This window comes from Syngnathus scovelli, chromosome 2, assembly GCF_024217435.2.
Source record: "Syngnathus scovelli strain Florida chromosome 2, RoL_Ssco_1.2, whole genome shotgun sequence".
Lineage (NCBI taxonomy): Eukaryota > Metazoa > Chordata > Actinopteri > Syngnathiformes > Syngnathidae > Syngnathus > Syngnathus scovelli.
In genome coordinates this window covers 3273464-3294476 of record NC_090848.1, presented here as the reverse complement: position 1 = coordinate 3294476, position 21013 = coordinate 3273464, and the positions used below count along the sequence as shown (strand labels likewise).

General features: G+C 44.0%; 2 protein-coding genes across 4 annotated transcripts; one reads left to right on the top strand and one right to left on the bottom strand.

Annotated features, from left to right (window-relative positions):
- The first annotated feature begins 6302 nt into the window (after window positions 1-6302).
- Window positions 6303-14623, top strand: c1ql4a (complement component 1, q subcomponent-like 4). Its single transcript, XM_049752950.2, has 2 exons — window positions 6303-6990; window positions 13646-14623. The coding sequence occupies exons 1-2, from the start codon at window positions 6454-6456 to the stop codon at window positions 13823-13825; spliced, it is 717 nt and encodes a 238-aa protein (XP_049608907.1). The 5' UTR covers window positions 6303-6453; the 3' UTR covers window positions 13826-14623.
- A 1637-nt stretch (window positions 14624-16260) lies between these two features.
- On the bottom strand, window positions 16261-20472 carry zgc:153867 (uncharacterized protein LOC337226 homolog). 3 transcript variants are annotated; one of them, XM_049752952.2, is made up of 7 exons: window positions 20342-20472; window positions 19957-19984; window positions 18167-18310; window positions 17927-18100; window positions 17673-17750; window positions 17424-17471; window positions 16261-16774 (listed from the first exon to the last, which is right to left on the bottom strand). In XM_049752952.2, exons 1-6 carry the CDS (start codon window positions 20342-20344, stop codon window positions 17443-17445), a joined length of 456 nt encoding a protein of 151 aa, XP_049608909.1. In that variant the 5' UTR covers window positions 20345-20472; the 3' UTR covers window positions 16261-16774; window positions 17424-17442. The 3 variants fall into 3 exon arrangements, with proteins under 3 accessions (XP_049608909.1, XP_068505737.1, XP_049608908.1); XM_068649636.1 differs by lacking the exon at window positions 17424-17471 and adding an exon at window positions 19709-19736 and having other exon boundaries at window positions 20342-20451; XM_049752951.2 differs by lacking the exon at window positions 17424-17471.
- Window positions 20473-21013: the final 541 nt, after the last annotated feature.

Here is a 21013-nt window from a genome sequence, read left to right as displayed (position 1 = left end):
ACCTCAATATGTGGAAGCTTTCACCGTAACCTCATTTGCTCCAACTCATGATCAGGTTAGATGTGCCTGTTTGCCGTGGGCTTGTCCGAATCATACTCGCTCACTGCGAGATGAACCGCCATACCTGGGAGGAAGGACGCCATTGTTGTCTTCTGTGGAGGTCTTTCTAGGACAAGCCCGAGGAGTCACTCCCAGCACAAGGTCAAAGTAGGCAGAGAGAGATGAGAAAGGGTGGTGCGCCAAGTCAAAGGTAGATAAATAGACAAGCAGGAAATGAGAAAGTGTAATTCTCACTCAGCACTATTTATCGTGGCGGTGTGGACGGCCGGCGACCATAACTCACCAAACAATCACACTCTATAACTCACAGGGATCTTTCATGTCCTCCCTTGGGCGCTCTGGTCACGCATTCCCATGATTCACGACAACCCGCTAACTCGTAGCAGCTTTCGTAATGCCGATATTTTCAGGTGTGAACAGAGCCAACTCGGTTTCCGGCCGTGTCAATGACGTGATGTCATCTGTTTCCAACATGGCGTCGTTCATTAAATACAGTGATCCCTCGCTACTTCGCGTTTCGTTTATCGCGGCTTCACTACATCGCGGATTTTTTTTCTAAATTAAAAAAACTTTTAAAAGTCAAAATAAAACTTCTAAATTGAGAAAACATGTGTCTAACCTTTAGGACAATATAGTATTGCTCCAAATGTTCGTTTACATTCCTTTAGAAGTCCGTTTTCGCGTGTTAGCATGATCGCGAATTAGCATCTTTCCGCTAACTCGTTAGCCTGCCCAGTACTTCTTGTTGGTACTTCGTGGATTTCACTTATCGTGGGTGGTTTTTGGAACCAATTATCCGCGATAAACGAGGGATTACTGTATTTTTGCAAACACAAGAGTAGACACAATGGGACCACCAGATCAGACCAGACCAGACCAGACCAGACCAGACCAGACCAGACCAGACCAGACCAGAGTCTCTTTGAATCTTGGATGTACAACTTGCTCAACAAAACCTCAGCAGCCATAGAGTCTCCTAGAGATCGGCTCACTTGATCCCGACTGACACAATCTGGTTGCCATGACAACCGGCGCTTCATTGCCGGCCAGTCCATTCATTCTCGTCTTGTTGCTGTCAGAGGAGCAGCGTGCGTGCACGCGCGCGCGTCTGATGACTGCGCGTCTTCTTTGTACGTCTCCATATCACAACGTGTGTGAGCGCAAATTGATTTGGACGGCTCATTCATGTCTTCGGACTTAATACACTTTTAGACATGAGTATTCTCTGCCGTACTTGTTCCTGCTTCGTGTCATTCCTCCCTTTTGTCGGATCCCCCGTGCAGCGGGTGCGCGCGCACGTCACAACGGGGACTTGACTCAAAAGTCATTGTTTGCTTGCGTTCCGTTTTATGACACCATTTATTCAACAGCGATTATTTTCCCTCCCCCGCGCGCGGCTCTCTGCTTTGTCCGCGCCCAATCGGGGACGGCAAATAAGTGGTCATGGAAGTGAGCGAGAAGGGGGAACCGGCCGACATCTTTCTGTCATCACTTTAGAAGGTTGCGACCCCAAAGCACGCTGGCACAGAGCAGCTAAATTATTCAAGCTGTGTCTCAAGCGCGCGCCCCTCTCTCGAGGAGACAGACGGGCCTGTGATTGCTATGAGCGCAGCGAGTGACATTTGCTCATGAAAATCCCCCGCAAAAAAAACACAAAAAACAACACAAAGTACCGTGCTTACATTCGACTTGAAGGTCGTTTGAAAAGTTGACATTTTGAAAGTGCGTAATGACAGCGCAAAACTTTCTGTGATCAGCAGCAGGCCCGATTACGAGTCAAAAAATACGCGGTCACTCAAAAGGCAGCAGCCACACAACCCAAGTCATTTGCAAACCACAGCAAACGTCCTGAAGGGATGCAAGGGCTTGAATAGCCCGGGAACACCTCGTGATTTGCTACCATCACACACGATGAAGTTATTAACGTTTGAGGCAAATGTTGCTGTAAGACTAATCAGCGCAGTAAGTGCGCAGTACGTGCGGCAGCTTGAGATCAGGGCGAAGGAATGAGAGAATCCGTCGCTCCGCTGGACCATCTCCGAGTTGGAGGAAGCAATGTCGGCGAAGGAGGAGAGCGCAGCTCAAGTGAGGGAGGGAGGGAGCGCGCAGAGGGTGGAGCGCTGGACGGATGACAAATTGTGATTAATAAACGTGCTTGAGGACGTGGAGGCTTGTTATTAATCGAGAGAATTGCAGTGGCCGTGCAACTCAATCCAAACAGCGCCACTCTGCATCAAGCCTTGTAATCAGAACTTAATAGAACAGCGCAGCGCCTCTTGCATGCGCTGCTTACAAATGCGCACTTAGTGCATGTGCGCACTTGCTTTCACTTCAGTAAATGAAAAGCGTCCTCTAGAGTTATTCATTTGATTCTATTGAATCTTTATTCCCCATGTGAGAACGGATTGTCATTTGCAACGCTAACCTGGCAGTAGATAAAGTCGAACAACGCACAATAAATACAAACACAAATTGTGTGAGGCGAGCTAGAGGTACACAAAACAACAACAACGGTATTTGTAGAAGGTGACCAATTGAACAGCAAAAGCAACAAGAGTTATGATTGTGTTGGCTCGCACATTTAATTTTGCGCCGGAGAAACGATCAAAGATGGCGGATGGCTCGATTGATGACGTAACTAAAAGCTCATAACAGGCAAAAAAATATTCAAGGACATTTTTGAAGGCAAATCAATGTAATATTCATACTCCAAATGTGCTGTTGATGGCCTACTTCAAATTTCAGAGAATAATTCAATATTTCATCCAATTCATGAATTATATTTATACAATGCCATCTGATAATACAGGTGTATTGTAAACATGTTTTTGTTCAACCTTTTAAAACGTCTTGTTGGTTTTAAAGGCCAGGCAAAAAAAAAAAAAAAAAAATCGTGATTGTCCCAAAACATCTGGTGCATATATCAAACACTGACTTGATGATTATGCGCATTGCTTTTCACATGACGTCACGTGCTGGAGCTCATTTCATTTTCCACTTAAGCAGACACGATGTGTTTCCTCCTGTGTACACTTGCCGCAGATTACACACGGGCAAACGCCACTTCATCCCTCCCCTAACGACTTGGAAATTGATTTGCGAGTGGCTCGTTTTCGTCCACAGAGCAAAGGAAAGCATTTTGATCGCACCGACGTTACACGCGTAACGCTCCCGGGAGTGCGGTGACGAGGAGCCTCCCGGGGCATCGCATCCGTCAGAGTTGATGACCGATACATGTTGGCCCCGCCCCCTTTTCAAGCGATTGATGGACAAAAAAAAAAACACGCGCATCAGATACCTCCACCGCTCGAGAGGGACCGTTCCAAACGATTGATTGATTTTACGCAGCGCCATTTCTTAATGTTAGGCATGAAAAGCGCGGCGTTATTTAATGCTACCGCGGTCGGTTGATTTGAAGAATTAGGATCGGAAAGCGTGCAGACAAAGCGGCCGTAGCAGAGGAGAAATCTAACGTGACTAATGCGGCCATAAATAAATTCTCCGCTTCTCCACTTTATTTGTTTACACGGAGGAGTTGCACGGAACCGAAACGATGCGTATGCACAAAAGACAAAGATTTACTTGGTACATCCGAACGCGTGAAATGAATCACTAAACTGGCTAACAACTCAAGCGGGGGACTACTTCATTATCCTCCCTTGACTTAACTGACTTTGTGTTTTGTTTATGGTGACAACTCGTGCAGCAGCCGACTAAAAAAAAAAAAAAAAAAGCAATGAGGCATCAGGTCAACACGACGAAGATTATTGAAAGGAAGTCAGAGCGAAGAGGGAGTGGAAAGGCAGACATGCGCATATTTCAATATTCATCATCTCAGTAATATTTTAACAGGCTCTAAAAATCCAATTGTGAGCATATTGCCTCTGTTGGCAATGATGATCTGCTCCCTTGCCGCACGTACGGGAACAATACACTATTTTTGTCTAGACCAAGTTGGGCCAGAGCACTCCCGGTTTTGCATTTTGAAAAATCTCATGCATGGCACACCACCAAAAAAAAAAAAATGTCAGAAAAAGTATGAATGGTGAGCTTGCCCCAATTGACTCTGAATGTGACACGTGGGCCTGCTTAATGACTTATTCTGCTGCACGAATGGCAACCAGGTTTATTGTATCTTCTCCCCACTATGGTCTTGTTCGGACTGCCGGTTAAATCCCATTTGCAGCCCATCCAGACTGGAACCAGATGGCTCCAAAGAACACGGAATTCGATTTTTGCAAGACGGCTTGAAGCCACGTTGGAGAGTTAGTTGCATATCCAATTTAAATGGCTTGAACTGCAAACACATCAATCGGTTTTGAAAGGGCGGAGGGGTGAAAAAATGGAAGAAATTGAAAAAAGCAGTCCTCGGACAGAGCGGGGAACGTATTGTCACAAAACAGAGCAAAGCTGGAGAGTCGGCATTGAAACAAATCTATTTATGAAAGTATTTGGTCGCAATCATGTGACCTCAAAACGTGACCCAGATGGGTCTGAACAGAATCCGATTCGGACACTCGCTAAAAACAGTGTAAGCGATCAGCCCTAAAAATCGTATCCGATTGGATTTTCGACTTTTGCACAGTAGATTTCTCGTCGTTGATACTGAAAGACATTCGCTCGAGTCACATCCCACGATGTGACTTTGACGTCTAGCAACGTCGTTTTCTGTTAACACTTTCATTTTGTACTTTGTACAAGACTACAAAGGGGGTCTTTGTATGGAAGCTTCTGTGTCCACCCTCGTGCACGAGTACTATTTGTGCTGGTGTGTGAGTTAAGGGGCAGCACAATGTGTTGGACAGGGTGTCTCGCTAATGAGGCTGTGCACACACACACACACACACACACACACACACACACACACACACACACACACACGCACACACAAGACTGCTTCATTTGACACACTGCTGCAACTGACAAATTCAATCTCTATTCATTGAAATTTAGAACAAACTCATTTCGCCCACCGATATTTGACTAATATAATAAAAAGATTTTCAAAATTAATAATCCCCGCCCCCTCATTTAATTTGCAGCCCAAACCCAATGTTGTGACATTCTAACATTAATTTTATTTCTAAAATATGCTGGAAGCCAATGAACAAAACAACCCCCGAATAAATAAATAAATAAATAAATAAATAAATAAATAAATACGCGATAAATAAATAAATAAATAAATGGATAATAAATAAATACATTCATAAATAAACTAAAAAAATATGGTTGCAAGCAGCCCCTGGGCCAGACTTTGGACACCCAGACTAGGAAAGGCAAAAAGGGAAAAGGAGAGACACGGTGGGGGGGGGGGGGGGAGTGAGAGAGCGAGAGGGCGAGCGAGCGCTCTAACAGGTGTGTCTCCAAACACAAGCGTGCAGCAGTCCAGTGTTACGGTGGACATCGGCAGCGCCAAATTTGCTATTTTGGACCTACTTGAAAATTAAATGAAGAAATAAAAAGCTTTTTTTTTTCTCCCCCCTGCGCTCCACGGACTCTGATGTCATCCTGGTTTCAATGTCTCTCTCTTGCCTCCCTGGACAGCGAGACCCCCATAATTGAGATTTTGCATGGACGAGGGGAGCCATGGTCTGATTGATTGCAAAGGTGAGTAGACTTTTACTTTTCTCCGGACTCAAGTTCCTCCTTCAATGGCTTTCACTTCAAGATTCAAAACGTGACAAGAAAATGTGTTATAATAATAATAGAGAAATATTTGAACAGTTGCATTTCCTTTTTTTGTTTGCCTTCAGTGCAGCTATCGAGTAGATGAAGAGGTGGAGATGTTCCAAAGGAGGAGATGCTGGTGTCAAGAAGATTATCTATCGCTCAACTTTTGCCACGTGGCCAAGCGCCAACGAGAGCTTCCTGAGTGACACCTCTTTTTTTGTGTGAAGAAAAATTGGAACGTGCACGGCCCCTCCCCTCCCCATCGAGGCAGCACTATGAGTTGTCTTTGATACCGATAAAGTTATTTTGAGCAAAATTCCAAAACGATGCTTTTGGTGGTACTTTCGTTTGGCCCCAGTAGTGACAATCTCAGACCGGACGCTGGTGAAGCTTCATCTTTCTTATCTTTTTAATCACAATTTTTTTTTTTTTGGTCTCTCTCTTCCCTGGACACCGTCATCATTTTTCTTGGTGCTTTTCATCTGCTTGCGTTCTTCTGGCTGTCTGCCATTCGGCCCCTCTCATCCCTCACTCGTATACTCGGCTCCCTCTCGCACACATCCCCCCGTCCGTCCACCTTTCCGCCTCATCGCGGTTCCCCTGAGAGGCTTCACCCTGGCGGGCGGCATTCCGGTCAAGGGGGAGGAGGACTTCCTGACGCTGGCCGCTTCGCGCCTGGGCCGCAGGAAGCGTGTGATTGGCGCGGCCGTCGGCGTCGCCATGGTTCTGGTTCTGCTAGTGGCCATTCCCCTGCTGGTCCACACCACCAAGGGTGGAAGCGAAGGGAGCCATTACGAAATGTTGGGAAGCTGCAGGATGGTGTGCGATCCCTACGCCACCTCTCAGCCAGGCCAGGAATTGACGGCCGTGTCTCCGCCACCCCAGGATTACTCTGGGAAGAAGATCCGCTCCGGCACCCGGGGCCCCCCGGGAATCCCCGGGCCCCAGGGAGCACGCGGGCCTCCCGGGGAGCCCGGCAAGCCTGGGCCGCAGGGTCCCCCGGGCCCAGGTCCCGGCGGCTACTCTCCCTCCCTCTACACTCCCAAAATCGCCTTTTACGCAGGGCTCCGCAAGCAGCACGAGGGGAGCGAAGTGCTCAAGTTTGACGATGTGGTGACCAACGTGGGCAACTACTACGAGCCCAGCACTGGCAAGTTCACCTGCCCGCTGCCTGGCATATACTTCTTCACCTACCATGTGCTCATGAGAGGGGGCGACGGCACTAGCATGTGGGCCGACCTGAAGAAGAACGGCCTGGTGAGTAAATCCGTGTTTGTGCAGCTATGCGGAAGCGCATCGACAATACAGCTGGGAAATATATATATATATATATATATATATATATATAGATAGATAGATAGATAGATAGATAGATAGATAGATAGATAGATAGATAGATAGATAGATAGATAGATAGATAGATAGATAGATAGATAGATAGATAGATAGATAGATAGATAGATAGATAGATAGATAGATAGATAGATAGATAGATAGATAGATAGATAGATAGATAGATAGATAGATAGATAGATAGATAGATAGATAGATAGATAGATAGATAGATAGATACTTTATGGATCCCCGAGGAGAATATCAAGACAAAGACTATCGTGGCAAGGTGGCAAGGTGGTATTTGACTCAAAGACATGAAATCATCTGGCCCAGAGGGGGGGGAGGAGGGGGGGGGTGTCTCAAAGCTTAATATACGTTCCTATGGACAAACGATCTTCTCATGAAACCAACATCAGCAATTCACGGTGCAAAAACAGTCAAGTCAGATTTTAAAAAAGCAATTCTGAGTTCATCCATCACACAGTTCAATCAGACAGTCGGCTCACTCACACGTACGTATCGTCATCGAGTTGCAATCGTTCCGATTGCTTGACACGAATCATCTCTGACTCCCGCTGACCCCCCGCAATGAACATTCCATCTTCAATTCACTTAGCAGGAGGCCACATGACAGATGAGAAATGAAAGAGTCGTCTTTTTCCTCATTAACGGAGGTTCGTACAGTTTGAAGTCGCCGAGCTGTCTGCCACTACTGTTTGCATTTGCACGTGCGCTTTGGCTACATGACATGCGGCAGATCGCTGGCAAGCGTCGCCAAAAGGAAGCCGACGTCTAATTAGAGAGGATCACTCGTCCGGCTTGATTATCGGGTTAATGAAAGCGCAAAAGAGCAGCGCGGCCACGTCCGTCACTACGCGGCCCGCTCGCTTGACACCTCGGCAAAATTAATAATAAATACAAAATTGGCAGTCCACTCATCCACTCTTGCATTCCCCTGACACTAATTAAAGATGGAGAGAGATGCGCGGGTAGGGGAGGGGGAGGGGTAGGCAAGACGTATCATTACGAGTACACTACAACGTCGTCAGCTAAGTTTCGTTTTTCATGCAATCATCATGGTCATTTTGGAAAGAAAACGCACGCCAGCAAATATCCGCCGAGTGGCCCATCAAATGTTCCAACTGTCATTCGAGTCATCTTGGCCTGCTAAATAATTGAACCGTTTGAGATGAGATCCTCTCAAGTATACTTTGCTGCTATAAGCGCACTTGTTCATTGATTCTCCATTAATTATGTTTTCATTCAACTTGATTATTTAACCTCAGCAAGGTCCGTCTGACACCCGTCACGTGACCTCTTTAAACAGTTTCGTTGCCTAATAGGGCTTGACAGGAAAGGTGGGGGGGGGTCATGGTGGTGGGGACTAGTTGCGTGAGGTGTAGTCAAAGAACTTTGGTGTGGCAGAATCAAACCACCTCCCACAGCTTGCCTATTGCCATTTGTTTGTTTATTTATTTATTTTCTATGTTTATTTATTTATTTTTGTGTATTTATTTATTTATCTATCTATCAGTTTGTTTATTTATTTGCGGGTTTATTTTTTTGTTTGTTTATTTATTTGTATATTTGTTTTTTATTTATTTATGTATTTATTTGTGTATTTATTTGTGTTTATTATTTTTCTGTTTGTTTATTTATATGTGTACTTATTTATTTGTTTGTGCATTTATTTATCAGTTTGTTTATTTATTTATCTGTTAGTTTATTTATTTGTGTATTTATTTACTTATTTATTTATTTATTTATTTATTTATTTATTTATTTATTTATCAGTTTATTTATTTGTGTATTTATTTATTAGTTTTTTATTTATTTGTGTATTTATTTGTGTATTTATTTGTGTTTATTATTTTTCTGTTTGTTTATTTATATGTGTACTTATTCATTTGTTTGTGCATTTATTTATCTGTTTGTTTATTTATTTATCTGTTAGTTTATTTGTGTATTTATTTACTTATTTATTTATTTATTTATTTATTTATTTATTTATCAGTTTATTTATTTGTGTATTTATTTATTAGTTTTTTATTTATTTGTGTATTTATTTGTGTTTATTATTTTTCTGTTTGTTTATTTATATGTGTACTTATTTATTTGTTTGTGCATTTATTTATCTGTTTGTTTATTTATTTATCTGTTTGTTTATTTATTTATCTGTTTGTTTATTTATTTATTTATTTATTTATTTATTTATTTATTTATTTATTTATTTATTTATCTATCAGTTTATTTATTTGTGTATTTATTTATTTATTTATTTATTTTTATGGTCAAATTTGCTTAGATTGTATTTGTTGCCCAGCCACCCTTGAACAAAAAATATACTCCCCTTCCCTCCCAATTCGGTTTGCATTCTAAGCGTCATACCGTGACAGTGAGCGAGAATGAGTGACATGTCCAGCACCGGCGAACATGACAGGCACAAGCTGAGCCGTCCACTCGGTGTACGTGGAAAAAGAAGAAAGGCGAGTCGATGGGAATGCGAGGAGGGGGGGGCCGAGATGGACGACTTGATGGAGGTGCGGAGACAGCGGCCCGCTAGACGAGGGGAGGTTGGCGAGCGGGCGAGGCCGCCGGGACACGGGCTCGGCACGTCTCGGTTTGACGAGTCGGCCGCGGGAAGACGGAAAAGCGCTCTGCCTTGTGCGAGCTTTTACCGGATACTCCGAAAAACACAACAAAATCTCACAATTAGATCACGTCAAACACGACAGCTTTCTTTTTTGACACCAGGCATGGAAATTTGATATCAGGGTAAACCTAAGCTGAGGCTTGCGATGGATTTTCTTTATTCCCGTATTTTTCTTGCGGGAAGAATAACCGAGCCGGTAACAAACTAAATCACGAGACTTTAGAAGGCCCATCGCATCGTGCTGTACTTCACCGTAAATTGTCCGAATGAATTCAATCAAATCACAACCACGATAAAGAAAGTTTGATTTTTAGCTGTCATTATGGATTCCAGTGCAGTCCTCGTGCCAGCGAGGTCTGACGAAAACGATGGCCGCATCTCCGGAGGATGTGCTAGCTGCGGCGGGGGCTTCCGTGGGATTGCCGTAGATCCCACAGCTATTACATTCCCTAAATCCCCGCTCGCCCGCTGCGTGAGCCCGACATGCTCACACCTCAATCTAACGTTCCCAAAATCATTGCAGTTTGACGGGGATGGGCATCTGCGGATTTGTGATTCAAGAGTCTTGCTTCAACGGCGGCCATGTTGGAGACATGACGCAATCATAATCGTGACCGTCGTGTTGATGTCAAGCCATCATCTAATTGTGAGATTTTGTTTTGTTTTTCGGAGCATCCGGTAAAAGGCAGAAACAGTTTGGCATCTTTAGACTTGATGCAGACAAATATAGTTCAAAATAATTTTTGGAATATATATTTTTTGAATATAAACATTTTCCTTTACGTTGAAACCCCAAGGGTCAATTTTGTCCATAATGCGCAAACAGAATTCAAATTTGTGACTAAGGAATACTAATTACGGGCAAGCAAAGTAATTTCGGCTGAACAAAACAGTTTAGTGGGCACGCTAAGCGGGAAAAGATGAAGGTGGAGGCCGGCGGGAGTTCGAGACGGGGGATTCGGTGCTACGACTGATTTGAATTTCAGCCTTTGTATGAGCTTGAAAGACAAGCTTGGCACACAAAAACGGAACAAGACACTCTCGTGTTTGGTAAAGGATTCTGCCAAATCAAATAATCATCAAGCAAAAATCAAAAACAAAGCAAGGCATCCACCCAGAAAGACCTTTGCCCAAAATCTGGCAACCCCAATTTCCCCATCGTTAAAATAAATGAGATGATTGTAAACGTTTTGAAAGACCTTTTCTCATTTCCTTAGATTTGGTCCTTTGGCGACAAATTTATCGTCAGACAATATCATGGCATCGCGGACACCTCGTTGGGTTTTCGGCATCTGTCACGGCCGCTTTTAATAGCCTCCTTAAAGGTCAGCCGCTGTTAACATGTCACGGCTACCTGCGGGATTTTGCCTAATGAGATCTCCTCATTTGAGGCCAAGCGGCGGCCATGTCGCTGGCTCGTACTTTTCTCGCTGTCCTCCGTGAAACGTAACAACGAGCTAGCGAGCGGCACAACTGTTTTACCGCTATACACGCTAATCCCAAAGGAGCAAGACAATCTGTTCGATAAATATTCCATTTGCGCGTACGCACAGCCAAGGGAAGCCCGCATTCGGGCCGGCCGACATCTTGCCATGTGGTCCCTTCGGTAAATTTAACAGCTACTTTTCTATTGTCTGCGCTCTAAGAGGTCACTATATCATCGTGAATGAATCCTGTCACTTTTATTACCCGTGGAGCGCCGCGCCACAGATGAAAACAAGACTTCATATAGCCTCGCATCTCTCTGGTCTCACAAAATAGCCTCGCTTGATCGGTCCGTGACACCGGACCACCCCCGCCCCCGTTTCATTTTTGTATACTTGCCGTCTTTTCAAGTCAGAGACGCTGCCTGTATACAAGACGACAACGCGGCCTCCCCCTCCTCCTCCCGGGTGGATTTATTGGAGACCCTTTAATGCAGGGGTGTCAAACTCATTTCGCATCGTCGTCATAGTTTCCCTCGGAGGACCACCATGACTGTCAACGCCTTATATTATATCCGGTTTAGGCTACACAACAAACTGATGAATAACTAGTGTTGAAATCAGAGACTGGTAAAAAAATTTCCAGAAAAATTTCAAATATTTTTCACGTTATTTTATTAACGTGAAAACAATTTGTACTCGATGCTCAATTTGGCTACATAAAATGATGTGGTGGGCCAAATCTGGCCCCCGGGCCTTGAGTTTGACACCTATACTTTAATGAAAGGGCTGGGCAGGGAGTGCCGTCGGCAAGCCTGTGGGGATCTCGCTCGGGGATCAACGCAGTGTGCCGGATCAGTTTGGCTGTCTTAATACCCGACCGACCCCATCCCTCTCTGTCTTAATCGATAACTCGTGTTATCGCAGGCATCAATTAATTTCTTGCTTTGCTGTTGCTGTAAAGCAAGGATGTCAAACTCATAGTTTCCCTCGGAGGGCCATTATGATCGGCAAGGTCTTCTATATTCAGTATCAGCTACAAAACAAACTAATGAGTGACTAGTTTTGAAATCAGAGACCAGTAAAAACTTCAAATATTTTAAAAAGACAAATGGTAATAAAAACTGCCAGCAATATCTCTCTACTTTTTTTTTTTAAAGTGAAGTCAAAGTCGATGCAAAATTTGTCTTTGCGGGCCACATAAAATGATGCGGCGGGCCGTATCTGGCCCCGGGGCCTCGGGTTTGACACCAGTAAGGAATTCCCACACATTAAGCGATCGGAATCTGCCACAGCTTAATGGGGTGAAAGTGCTCCTGTCTGCTGTCGCTCGGCCAAAAATAATGAGCCGGATGACATATGGCTGACATTGATAGCGCGTCACCAGGGTTGCTCATCACCACCAGCCGCGGCCAAAGATGCAAATATGATATTGGCTGTCACCAGGCAAGTCAAGCATGACAACAATCTCACCTTTATTCATGAGGAAAGGCTAAACGGAATACTGGGGGAATTCCTGAGCCAGCTCACGAATTAGTAGCAACTAGTTTTCATCTTTTCAGGTATATGTCTCCGACATTAAAGAAGGAAAAGGAGCCACGTTAAGCGATGATTTGCTGTTTGTGCCATAGCGGTATCTTGTTTCAACAAATCCTGTCCAGACATTGAGCTGGGGATCATCGCTGCTGAACAATAGATTTGGAAATAAAAATGGATTTGGTGACCAGGTGAGGTCAGTTGAAGTTGATGGCTGACATGATGGAAATATCAAAGTATCGTTTTCTGGCGGCCGATATGCAAAACTGAGATTTAATGGTGAAAAACATAATGTTACCAAAATTGCACGTCTGAAGTCAATTAATTGATGAATGATGCAATTCTGCAATTTGGAAGATTCAAAAAAGCTAAAATGTTGAGGTGTTTTTTCAAACAAAGAAAAAGTGAAGAAAAAAAGCAGCACAGCAATCCGTTGGCCCGATTGTCAGTCCAGCTCTACATGGACTGGACCACAATGCTCAAAAGGTGCTGTGCCTTTAATGCAACAATATTTGCGTAGCTCGTAGTACTTAAACATCAAGAAAGAGTAAAGCCAATTAAAGGTGTTAGCAAACAAGTAAAGATCCACCGCCTCCGGGTCGATAAGCCCCAGCTCACGCACGGCGTGCAAATGGAAAGCTGTCCGGCTTCGGCAGCGAGCACTCGATACCTCGCCGATCGAGCTGGACTAGAGGATCAGAAGCAACTGCCGCCCCGCCCCGCCCATGTCGCTTATCTCCAAATCCCGATCAGATCCCGAGGCCTGACCGCATCGGTCGGCCCACCTCTGGGAGTCACGGCTCGCCGAGGCCTTACCGACATCCGAGAGCGCTTAATAATTGAACAAAAAAGGTGCCGGAAGATTGACGTCGGGTTCATTTGAAGAAGAACTCGCCGAGGAGCTGTTGAACAAGTGATGAATTGATTTGCACCCGTGCTAACTGCTCAACTGTGCGTGCCACAGGTAAAAGCCAGCGCCATCGCTCAGGACGCCGATCAGAATTACGACTATGCGTCCAACAGCGTCATCTTGCATCTGGACGTGGGCGATGAGGTATGCGTGCAGCTGGACGGCGGAAAGGTCCACGGGGGCAACACAAACAAGTACAGCACCTTCTCCGGATTCCTCATCTACCCAGATTGACACCCGTCACGTCATCTATTCGCCGTTCATGGACTTCATAAGGATCGAGAGGCCCGCGGCTCGGCACGCACGCACACGCCAATATAATCCTAATAAATGAGTGGACGCGGGATAGAAAAATGGAAAATTACAATTAAGTTGATTTATGAGGGGGACATTTAATAAGCTCCTTGGTGTGCACTTTGTGGCTTGAAAACCTACAAAATATTTCAATATGATCCATTTAAAGGTAAATTGCATTTCCAAAAGCACACCATGGGTTAGATTGTTTGTTGTGCAATAATTGTGTTGGGAATAATGGCAAGCAAAATTACCTTCTTTGCACTGATTGCATGCACAAATTTCATTTCACTATTTCTGCACAAATATTCGCAAACTGAACAAGTAATCAAGAATTGTGCAAGGTTGGATAATACACAAAATTTGGCGTTGACTCCATTCAAAAAAATTCAACAATATCCTCACGATGAAGGCAAAAACATGGTCATTATTGTAAAATCCTGTGAATAACACTTTTTGGCAAAATAAAAAAAACAATTATTCCAAATTGAGGCTACTAACAAGGACATTTTTTCCACTTTATTTAGTGTGTTATAAAAAAAAATAAATCAAAATAAACATATTCTACAAGGGTGCGTCTTATTCACAGGAGTTTCCAGTAAGACCTTTCCCACAAACCTAAATTATGACACAATACTTGTAAAGGCGAAGTATGGTATTGATCTCATAGAAATAGAAATAAGCCCCTGGCGCGACCCAAAAGGATTACATGGATTGCATATTCTCGGATCCTTTTTACAACTGTGTGATTTGTCATTTGTCCACGAGCGCATGTCCGAACGGATCCGGTATATCGATAAGACCCAGAAGGGACAAATTAAATGTCGTGCAGTCCTACAAAAATATCGTAGTTATTTTGAAGAAGGAGTGTGTCAAAATGTCATTGTCTGCTGCAATATGTCGACGAGGTCGGGTGAACAATTACTATTAAATAATCTATGCCTCCATCAAGCGTGCTCTGTGTTATTTGCAAGCGTCACCTAAGCTGGCTCGGACTGCAGCATTGAATAAACGGCCGTGGGCGAGGCGAGACCTGAGCATGCATGCAGCCTGTGCGTCATGGATTTCCAATATGTCTTAAGACACCGTTCCAAGACACAAACACCAACACCACTCAATTATCAACTCTGCAAAATGCAGCCGTTGGAAATGTCACAATCAATTGTGCAAAAGCTAAATGACTTGTCGTAGTAAATCCTGGCATATTCTGGAAACAACAAAATATCTGATCAGTAATATCAATTTGAGCAATTTCCTGCATTCAACATGGTGGCATCATCAATCATTGATAACGTGTTCACTTAATTCAATTCCAATGACAAAATAAACATCAGGTATACTCACACAATCTGATGAGACAATATAAAAATATAAGCGAATAATCCTTGATACTTTTTTCAACAACCTTTTCTTTTGGACTAAGCCACACATGAAAATACACGAGGTAAGCCAAAATTAATAAATAGGAATAGTTGAATCTAAATTCCTAAGTAGCACATTGAGGCACGTAAAAGGAGCACCGCGCACGTCATCAATAATGGCCGATTGGTGCTGACAGCCTATTAGATTATTGATGAGGTGAGTAGAACAAACTTGTAATTATACAAGAGGGCTGATGGCATCTTGGTCTTGAGTCATTTAGAACACGATCGAGATGTTGCCTTTGCTTAAGCCGGGTTCAAAGCTCATTGGAGTTTCGAAGAAGGTCGGAGACGGCCGCGCGGATAATTAGTGATTCCCCTGCTCGATGCACCGCCGTGAAGATCACATACTGGCTCGCAAATAGGAGGATTAAAATAATCAATAGCCTTGACTTCCATCGACCGGACGTGCGCGCGCACGGACACGCGCCTAGTAATTAGTGGAGCGCCGACAACTCGTCGCGTGCACGCGCATTCCCAGAGGGCTTCTCGCTGTACAGTGAGGAAAAAGTTGAACCACTTGTGCACGGTCACTAAACAAACTGGAGCCTTCTTTTTGTTGTCTTTTTACCACTTTGTCACCCAAAATGTTCACAACAAGCGCACACAAAATATCCTAGTTGATAAAGCAAGTGGAATTCGCCACACGTACCCAAGCGAGATAAATTGAAATTTAGTTTGACAGTTTTACTGTAAACAGACGGCACCTGAATAAAACGTTTCAAATTTACCACCGTCGTCACTCGGTATACCAAGTAATTTTTTATTGGCTAATTGTCCATATGCTGGAAATAAAGTTTGATCAAATACAACCAATTAATTTTACTGCGATCCCCGAAGAGTATGTTGTTCCCGGACACTGGAAAATAAGAGCAACACTGCCCCCTCGTGTCGTGCAACCAACACTACAGACGAGCCATTTCATTGAATCAAATGCAGTCACGTCCAATGAAATCGTGTTTGAGGAGACTTTTATTCGAATGCAAAAAAAGACGGTGATATCAATAGCATGGGAAAGAAATGTGTATTCAGGGATAATAGGAATTTATATTGACTGATTTGCCATAATGACAAAGCAAGCCAGCGGTTTTGAGCCCAAATTCTTTGCCAATATTACAGTAGATCAAAATAGATCAGTGTGGATAAATATGAAATTGCCATCCAAATTCGACACTGGTAGCAGTAGTCATGACAATATTGGGTGAGTTACAAAAAATCTCAGATGATGCATCTTGGAATGTGTCAAACAAAGCAAGCTTTAAGACTCCTTAATGAATTCATTCACGTCAGTCATGTTCGACTTGACGGCAGTAGCCGAGGTGATGTCTTCAGACATATCAAGGAGCTTGTGGGGGGATTCTGACAGAGAACTGCAAAAGGAGGACCCGTGACAGGGTAAAAGACAAAAAAAAAAAAAAAAAGCGTGATTCTTTTCATCTTCAGCCGTTCATGACCATCCTGACCAGTTCTGAGGAGAGAGGAGGAGACAAAGAAAACGTGTCAGGAGTGCGTGTCGACGTGCTGCCCCCCACAACAAAAGGAAGGAAGCCTTGAAAGAAGGAGGCGAGGCAATCGTCTCGAGCTCTTTATCAGCCCAAGCGTTTGGCCGTGTCTACGCTCCAACGAGAGCCAGCCGGCCGGCCGATTAGGGAAGAGAGGGAGATGATGGAGGCAGCGGCCAGCTACAAATTCAGCTTTCAGAGCAACTCTGCAGATGTCTGGTTAGTACAAACGCTCCAAGAGGAACACTCCAAAAGGCCGTCGACGGCTACCCGGCCGACTTGCGCGTTTGTGTGAGAAGAGCCACACGGACGCTTTCAAACACCCGAGGAGAAGAAAAGTCCTTCATGCAGATGAAGAGCTGCAACGCGCTTTCCATGGATGACGCAAGCCACTTCCCGGTTTTACGCTGAAAGAGGTCCACACCCTCCCACCAAGCTAATAGAGGTTTTCCCCACACACCGAGAAGGTTCAATCTATTTTGAACCACCACCACACGGACACTCGAGAGAGTTAGGGAGGCCCAATGCGAGCGCTTATTATGTTGAGGAAAAAAAAAAAAAAAAAAAAGCTCGGAAGCAGCAAAGCCCGCTAGTGCCGCCTGGCGGTATGTATACCCGCTGCCAGTACCGGCCTTCAGCCTGACAGGATGTGGCGCACAAACGCTGTGGAGGAAGAAGAGTTACACACTTTGAGTGGTCCACACGGCAAAGGCAAGTCAGCATTCGAGACCGTCCCCGCACGAGATGGACCGTGTCGGCTACGTCGAGGATTTCGCGATCGTTTGTGTGCTCCTGCGTTGGGACACTTGCTACTTTAAATATCTTCCTTCCTCTCTTTTGTCAATTACCACCCCCCAATCTCACCTTCATAATTGATGCAGCCGTTTGCGTCTTCATGTCCTGCCAGAAGAGTCTCCACCTCTTCCTCTGTCATTTTCTCTCCTGAAAATAATCAACAGAAAATTATTTCACTGGCACCTTAAAACAACGCAGCCATCTCCGTTCTCGTCAGGGTTCGCCCAAAGTCGTAAACCCTCACCAAAAACCCTTTCCGAGACATGTCTTAATTGTGTTCCGACAGCAACCGACCTCTGCTGAGCGAGGCGAGTCTCACTTACCGAGTGTGGTGAGGACATGGCGCAGCTCGGCGCCCATGACGGTGCCGTTGCCTTCCTTGTCAAAGACGCGAAGGCCTTCCACAAAGTCCTCCATGGAGCCCTGATCTTTGTTTTTGGCGATGGTCTGGAGCATGGGCAAGAACCTCTCAAAGTCCAGCATCTTGGTGTTCATCTCTGAAGGAGAACACCAAAGTCAGCAAAGTCCATAGTGTGGTGATGAGGCCGCCGAGGCCGACTCACCCTCCGCTTTGGGGTTTCCCAGGACCTTGAGGACGTCGGCCGTGACGGGGTTCTGTCCCAGGGAGCGCATGACGTCCCCACACTGGCTGTAACAGATCATCCCTTCGCCTGTTCTGTCGAACAGCAGGAAGGCCTCCTTAAACTCTGCAACAGAAAAGGAGGACGACGATCAACTGAAAAGCCGCACCTACTGAAAGAAACGAGGATGGCGCGAGAATCATCAACAAAAACGACATGGTAATGACGTCACCAACATGCAGGCAGATTGGGAAAAAAAAAAAAAAAAGCAGACATTTAATATTGAAAGCGTTCAACACTAAAATGAGCAGAGTGTGCATCTTGGTAAAAAGAAGGGTGGAAAAAAAGAAACGCAAGGTGGAGGGTCACGTTATGCTTGAATGCTGTGGTTCTACTGCAAAGACCAACTGGATAGTTGACTCAAACAACTTTTCAACAGCTGCATGTCGACAAATTACAACAAAATGTAAACAAAACCGCTCTCAATGGAATTTCCTCTTGATTAGTCGAATGATCTGGGAAAAAAAAATAGCATATATGCGGAAAGACAAACAGGGGACTGAAGTTAAGCGCTAACATGCGGAGAGCAACTGGACACAGCAAGCATTTGGACAAAAATGTCAGTGCACAAAAAGCCACAAAAAATGACTTCCAAGAAGGTTGGACGGTCTCAGCCTGACCGTGGACCTTCAACACGTTAAAAGAGTTCCAAACTATTTGAGTAGGTGGACAAGTCTTTAAGTCAATCAACTTCGCGATTAGCGACGACTAAACCCTAATCCTATCCGGTAACTTATCTGCTCACTTGATATAAATAAAATTGAAGTAAAGAAAATTTAATTTAATGAGGTAATAACACAAGTTTTGTGAAAATGCTTTCCTTTATTACAGTCGGAGTTGTTTGTCATCCGAGTGTTGCAAAGCTACTCTTTTTGCACTTATAGCTTTTGAGCAAGAGAGCAAATGACCGTTTAATATTCAGCTGTAATTAGGTGAGACATGCCAGGATATCAAACCAAGCAAAAACCAAGCCCAAGTCACTTCGGCAGTGTTGTGAGGTGTTTTTTTATTGGCCCCGTTCAAAGGAATGCGTCTCTTCCCGTCTGGCATGAGACAACCTTTCCCCAGCACCATATTTGGTAATGGAGGAGTGGAGAAAGGAGGAGGAGAGTGCAAGAAGGAACACGGCCCATGATGTCAACGTGTTCAAACATACATTAGCAGCACCAAAAAAGGGGAAGCAGTGAGACAACGACTATCTGGGAATTGATGAGCTAAAGTTTATGGTGACCTGACATAAAGCAGCAATGACAAAAGACTCTGCTCATGACTATGTTTGGCTTTACAGCGGTGCAAATGCACGTCTCATCGTGTTATGCATCTGGCAACTTTAGTTTTGGAACGCAACAAACAGCTTAAAGCATTTCAATCACGTCAACAACAACTCCGCCATATGCGAACATGCAAAACCAAATCTCGAGTTTGCCAATATTTGCACTTACAGGCGGTCTTCTACCGACTTACCATGGATTTGTTCGGGGTTAAACTCAATCTGTGAAAAAATAAGCAGTTGCAAGTGGAAAGGGGTGAAATTGTGCGAGGGGAACAAGAGAAGGAATTTTAAAGTGTGTTGATTGTGACAGGAGGAAGACAAAAAATAAAGCAAGGTGATAGTGGACGGGGGGCAAAGTGCCGTTTGAAATGAAACACAATGACACAGCATGCATAAAGAAGCGTGATGGTAACAAAAATAAATAAATATGAATACTCACCTTGAATTTGATCGTCCGAGAAGTCAGACTGTTAAAAGACATTTAGCGAGATGAAAATGGTTTTGTAGTAGGTCGACGTTAGCAATGTTAGCTCAACTCTGAGACATGTCGCCAGGCCTCTTTACTCAAACGAATTGTTTCAGACTGTTTAACTTTGGGTAATTAACGTTTATTATGTTATATTACTGCAAGTATTTTTGTTAAACTGCGTTCGCTACTTTCGTATAAGCTACATGCTAAGACTAGCTTGGTAAAAAGTTGCACTTCCGCTAGCAAGAAGCGAGCACAAGAACGACATTTTCAAGTGTAAATCGATCGCAGCGATAATCCGAATAATAATTGCTAAAACAATTTATTTTAAATGTCGAATGCGAAAAAAACTCACCATGTTTGAAGCGGATGAGGTGTGTCGGAGAAAGAAAAGAATGTGATAGTGGCCACTACATGCACTAGTCAGACTCGGGAGTGACGGCTCGGCTCGATGGGCGGGGTGAGGATTTAAAAAAAAAAAAAAAAAAAAAAAAAAAAACGTCGCTCGACGTCATGACATCACCACAGTGACGTCAGTTGAAGCGATCTATTTGATTATGGATGAATTTCATTTTTCTACGCTTTGATAATAACGGCAAAAAATTTATTAATCAATAAAAATGTATAAAGTGTTTCCCGTTTTTTTTTGTTTATTTTGTCCATAACCATAAATGGTTTTGTTTAAATACTCTGCGATTGCTCGGATACCATTTCTTGGTGTCACCGTGACGTCAATGACGATAAGTGTCATAAATTTCATTAAAAAAAAATGGACGGATGTTCGTACAGCATATATAATGTGGATGATGGCCATGCATAAATGTGAGACATATTGTAAAGGTTTAGCACGTGACATTTGCACGCATACATTCTCACACAAGGCAGTTATGAGAAAACATACACAAACATGACATTACTTGCAGTACACATACACACAATTACTGCATATGTAGACATCAATTGTATTTCCTTAGAATCCCTTGACACAAAAGGCAGTAGAGCAGTAAAAATCAGTGAGTAATTGACA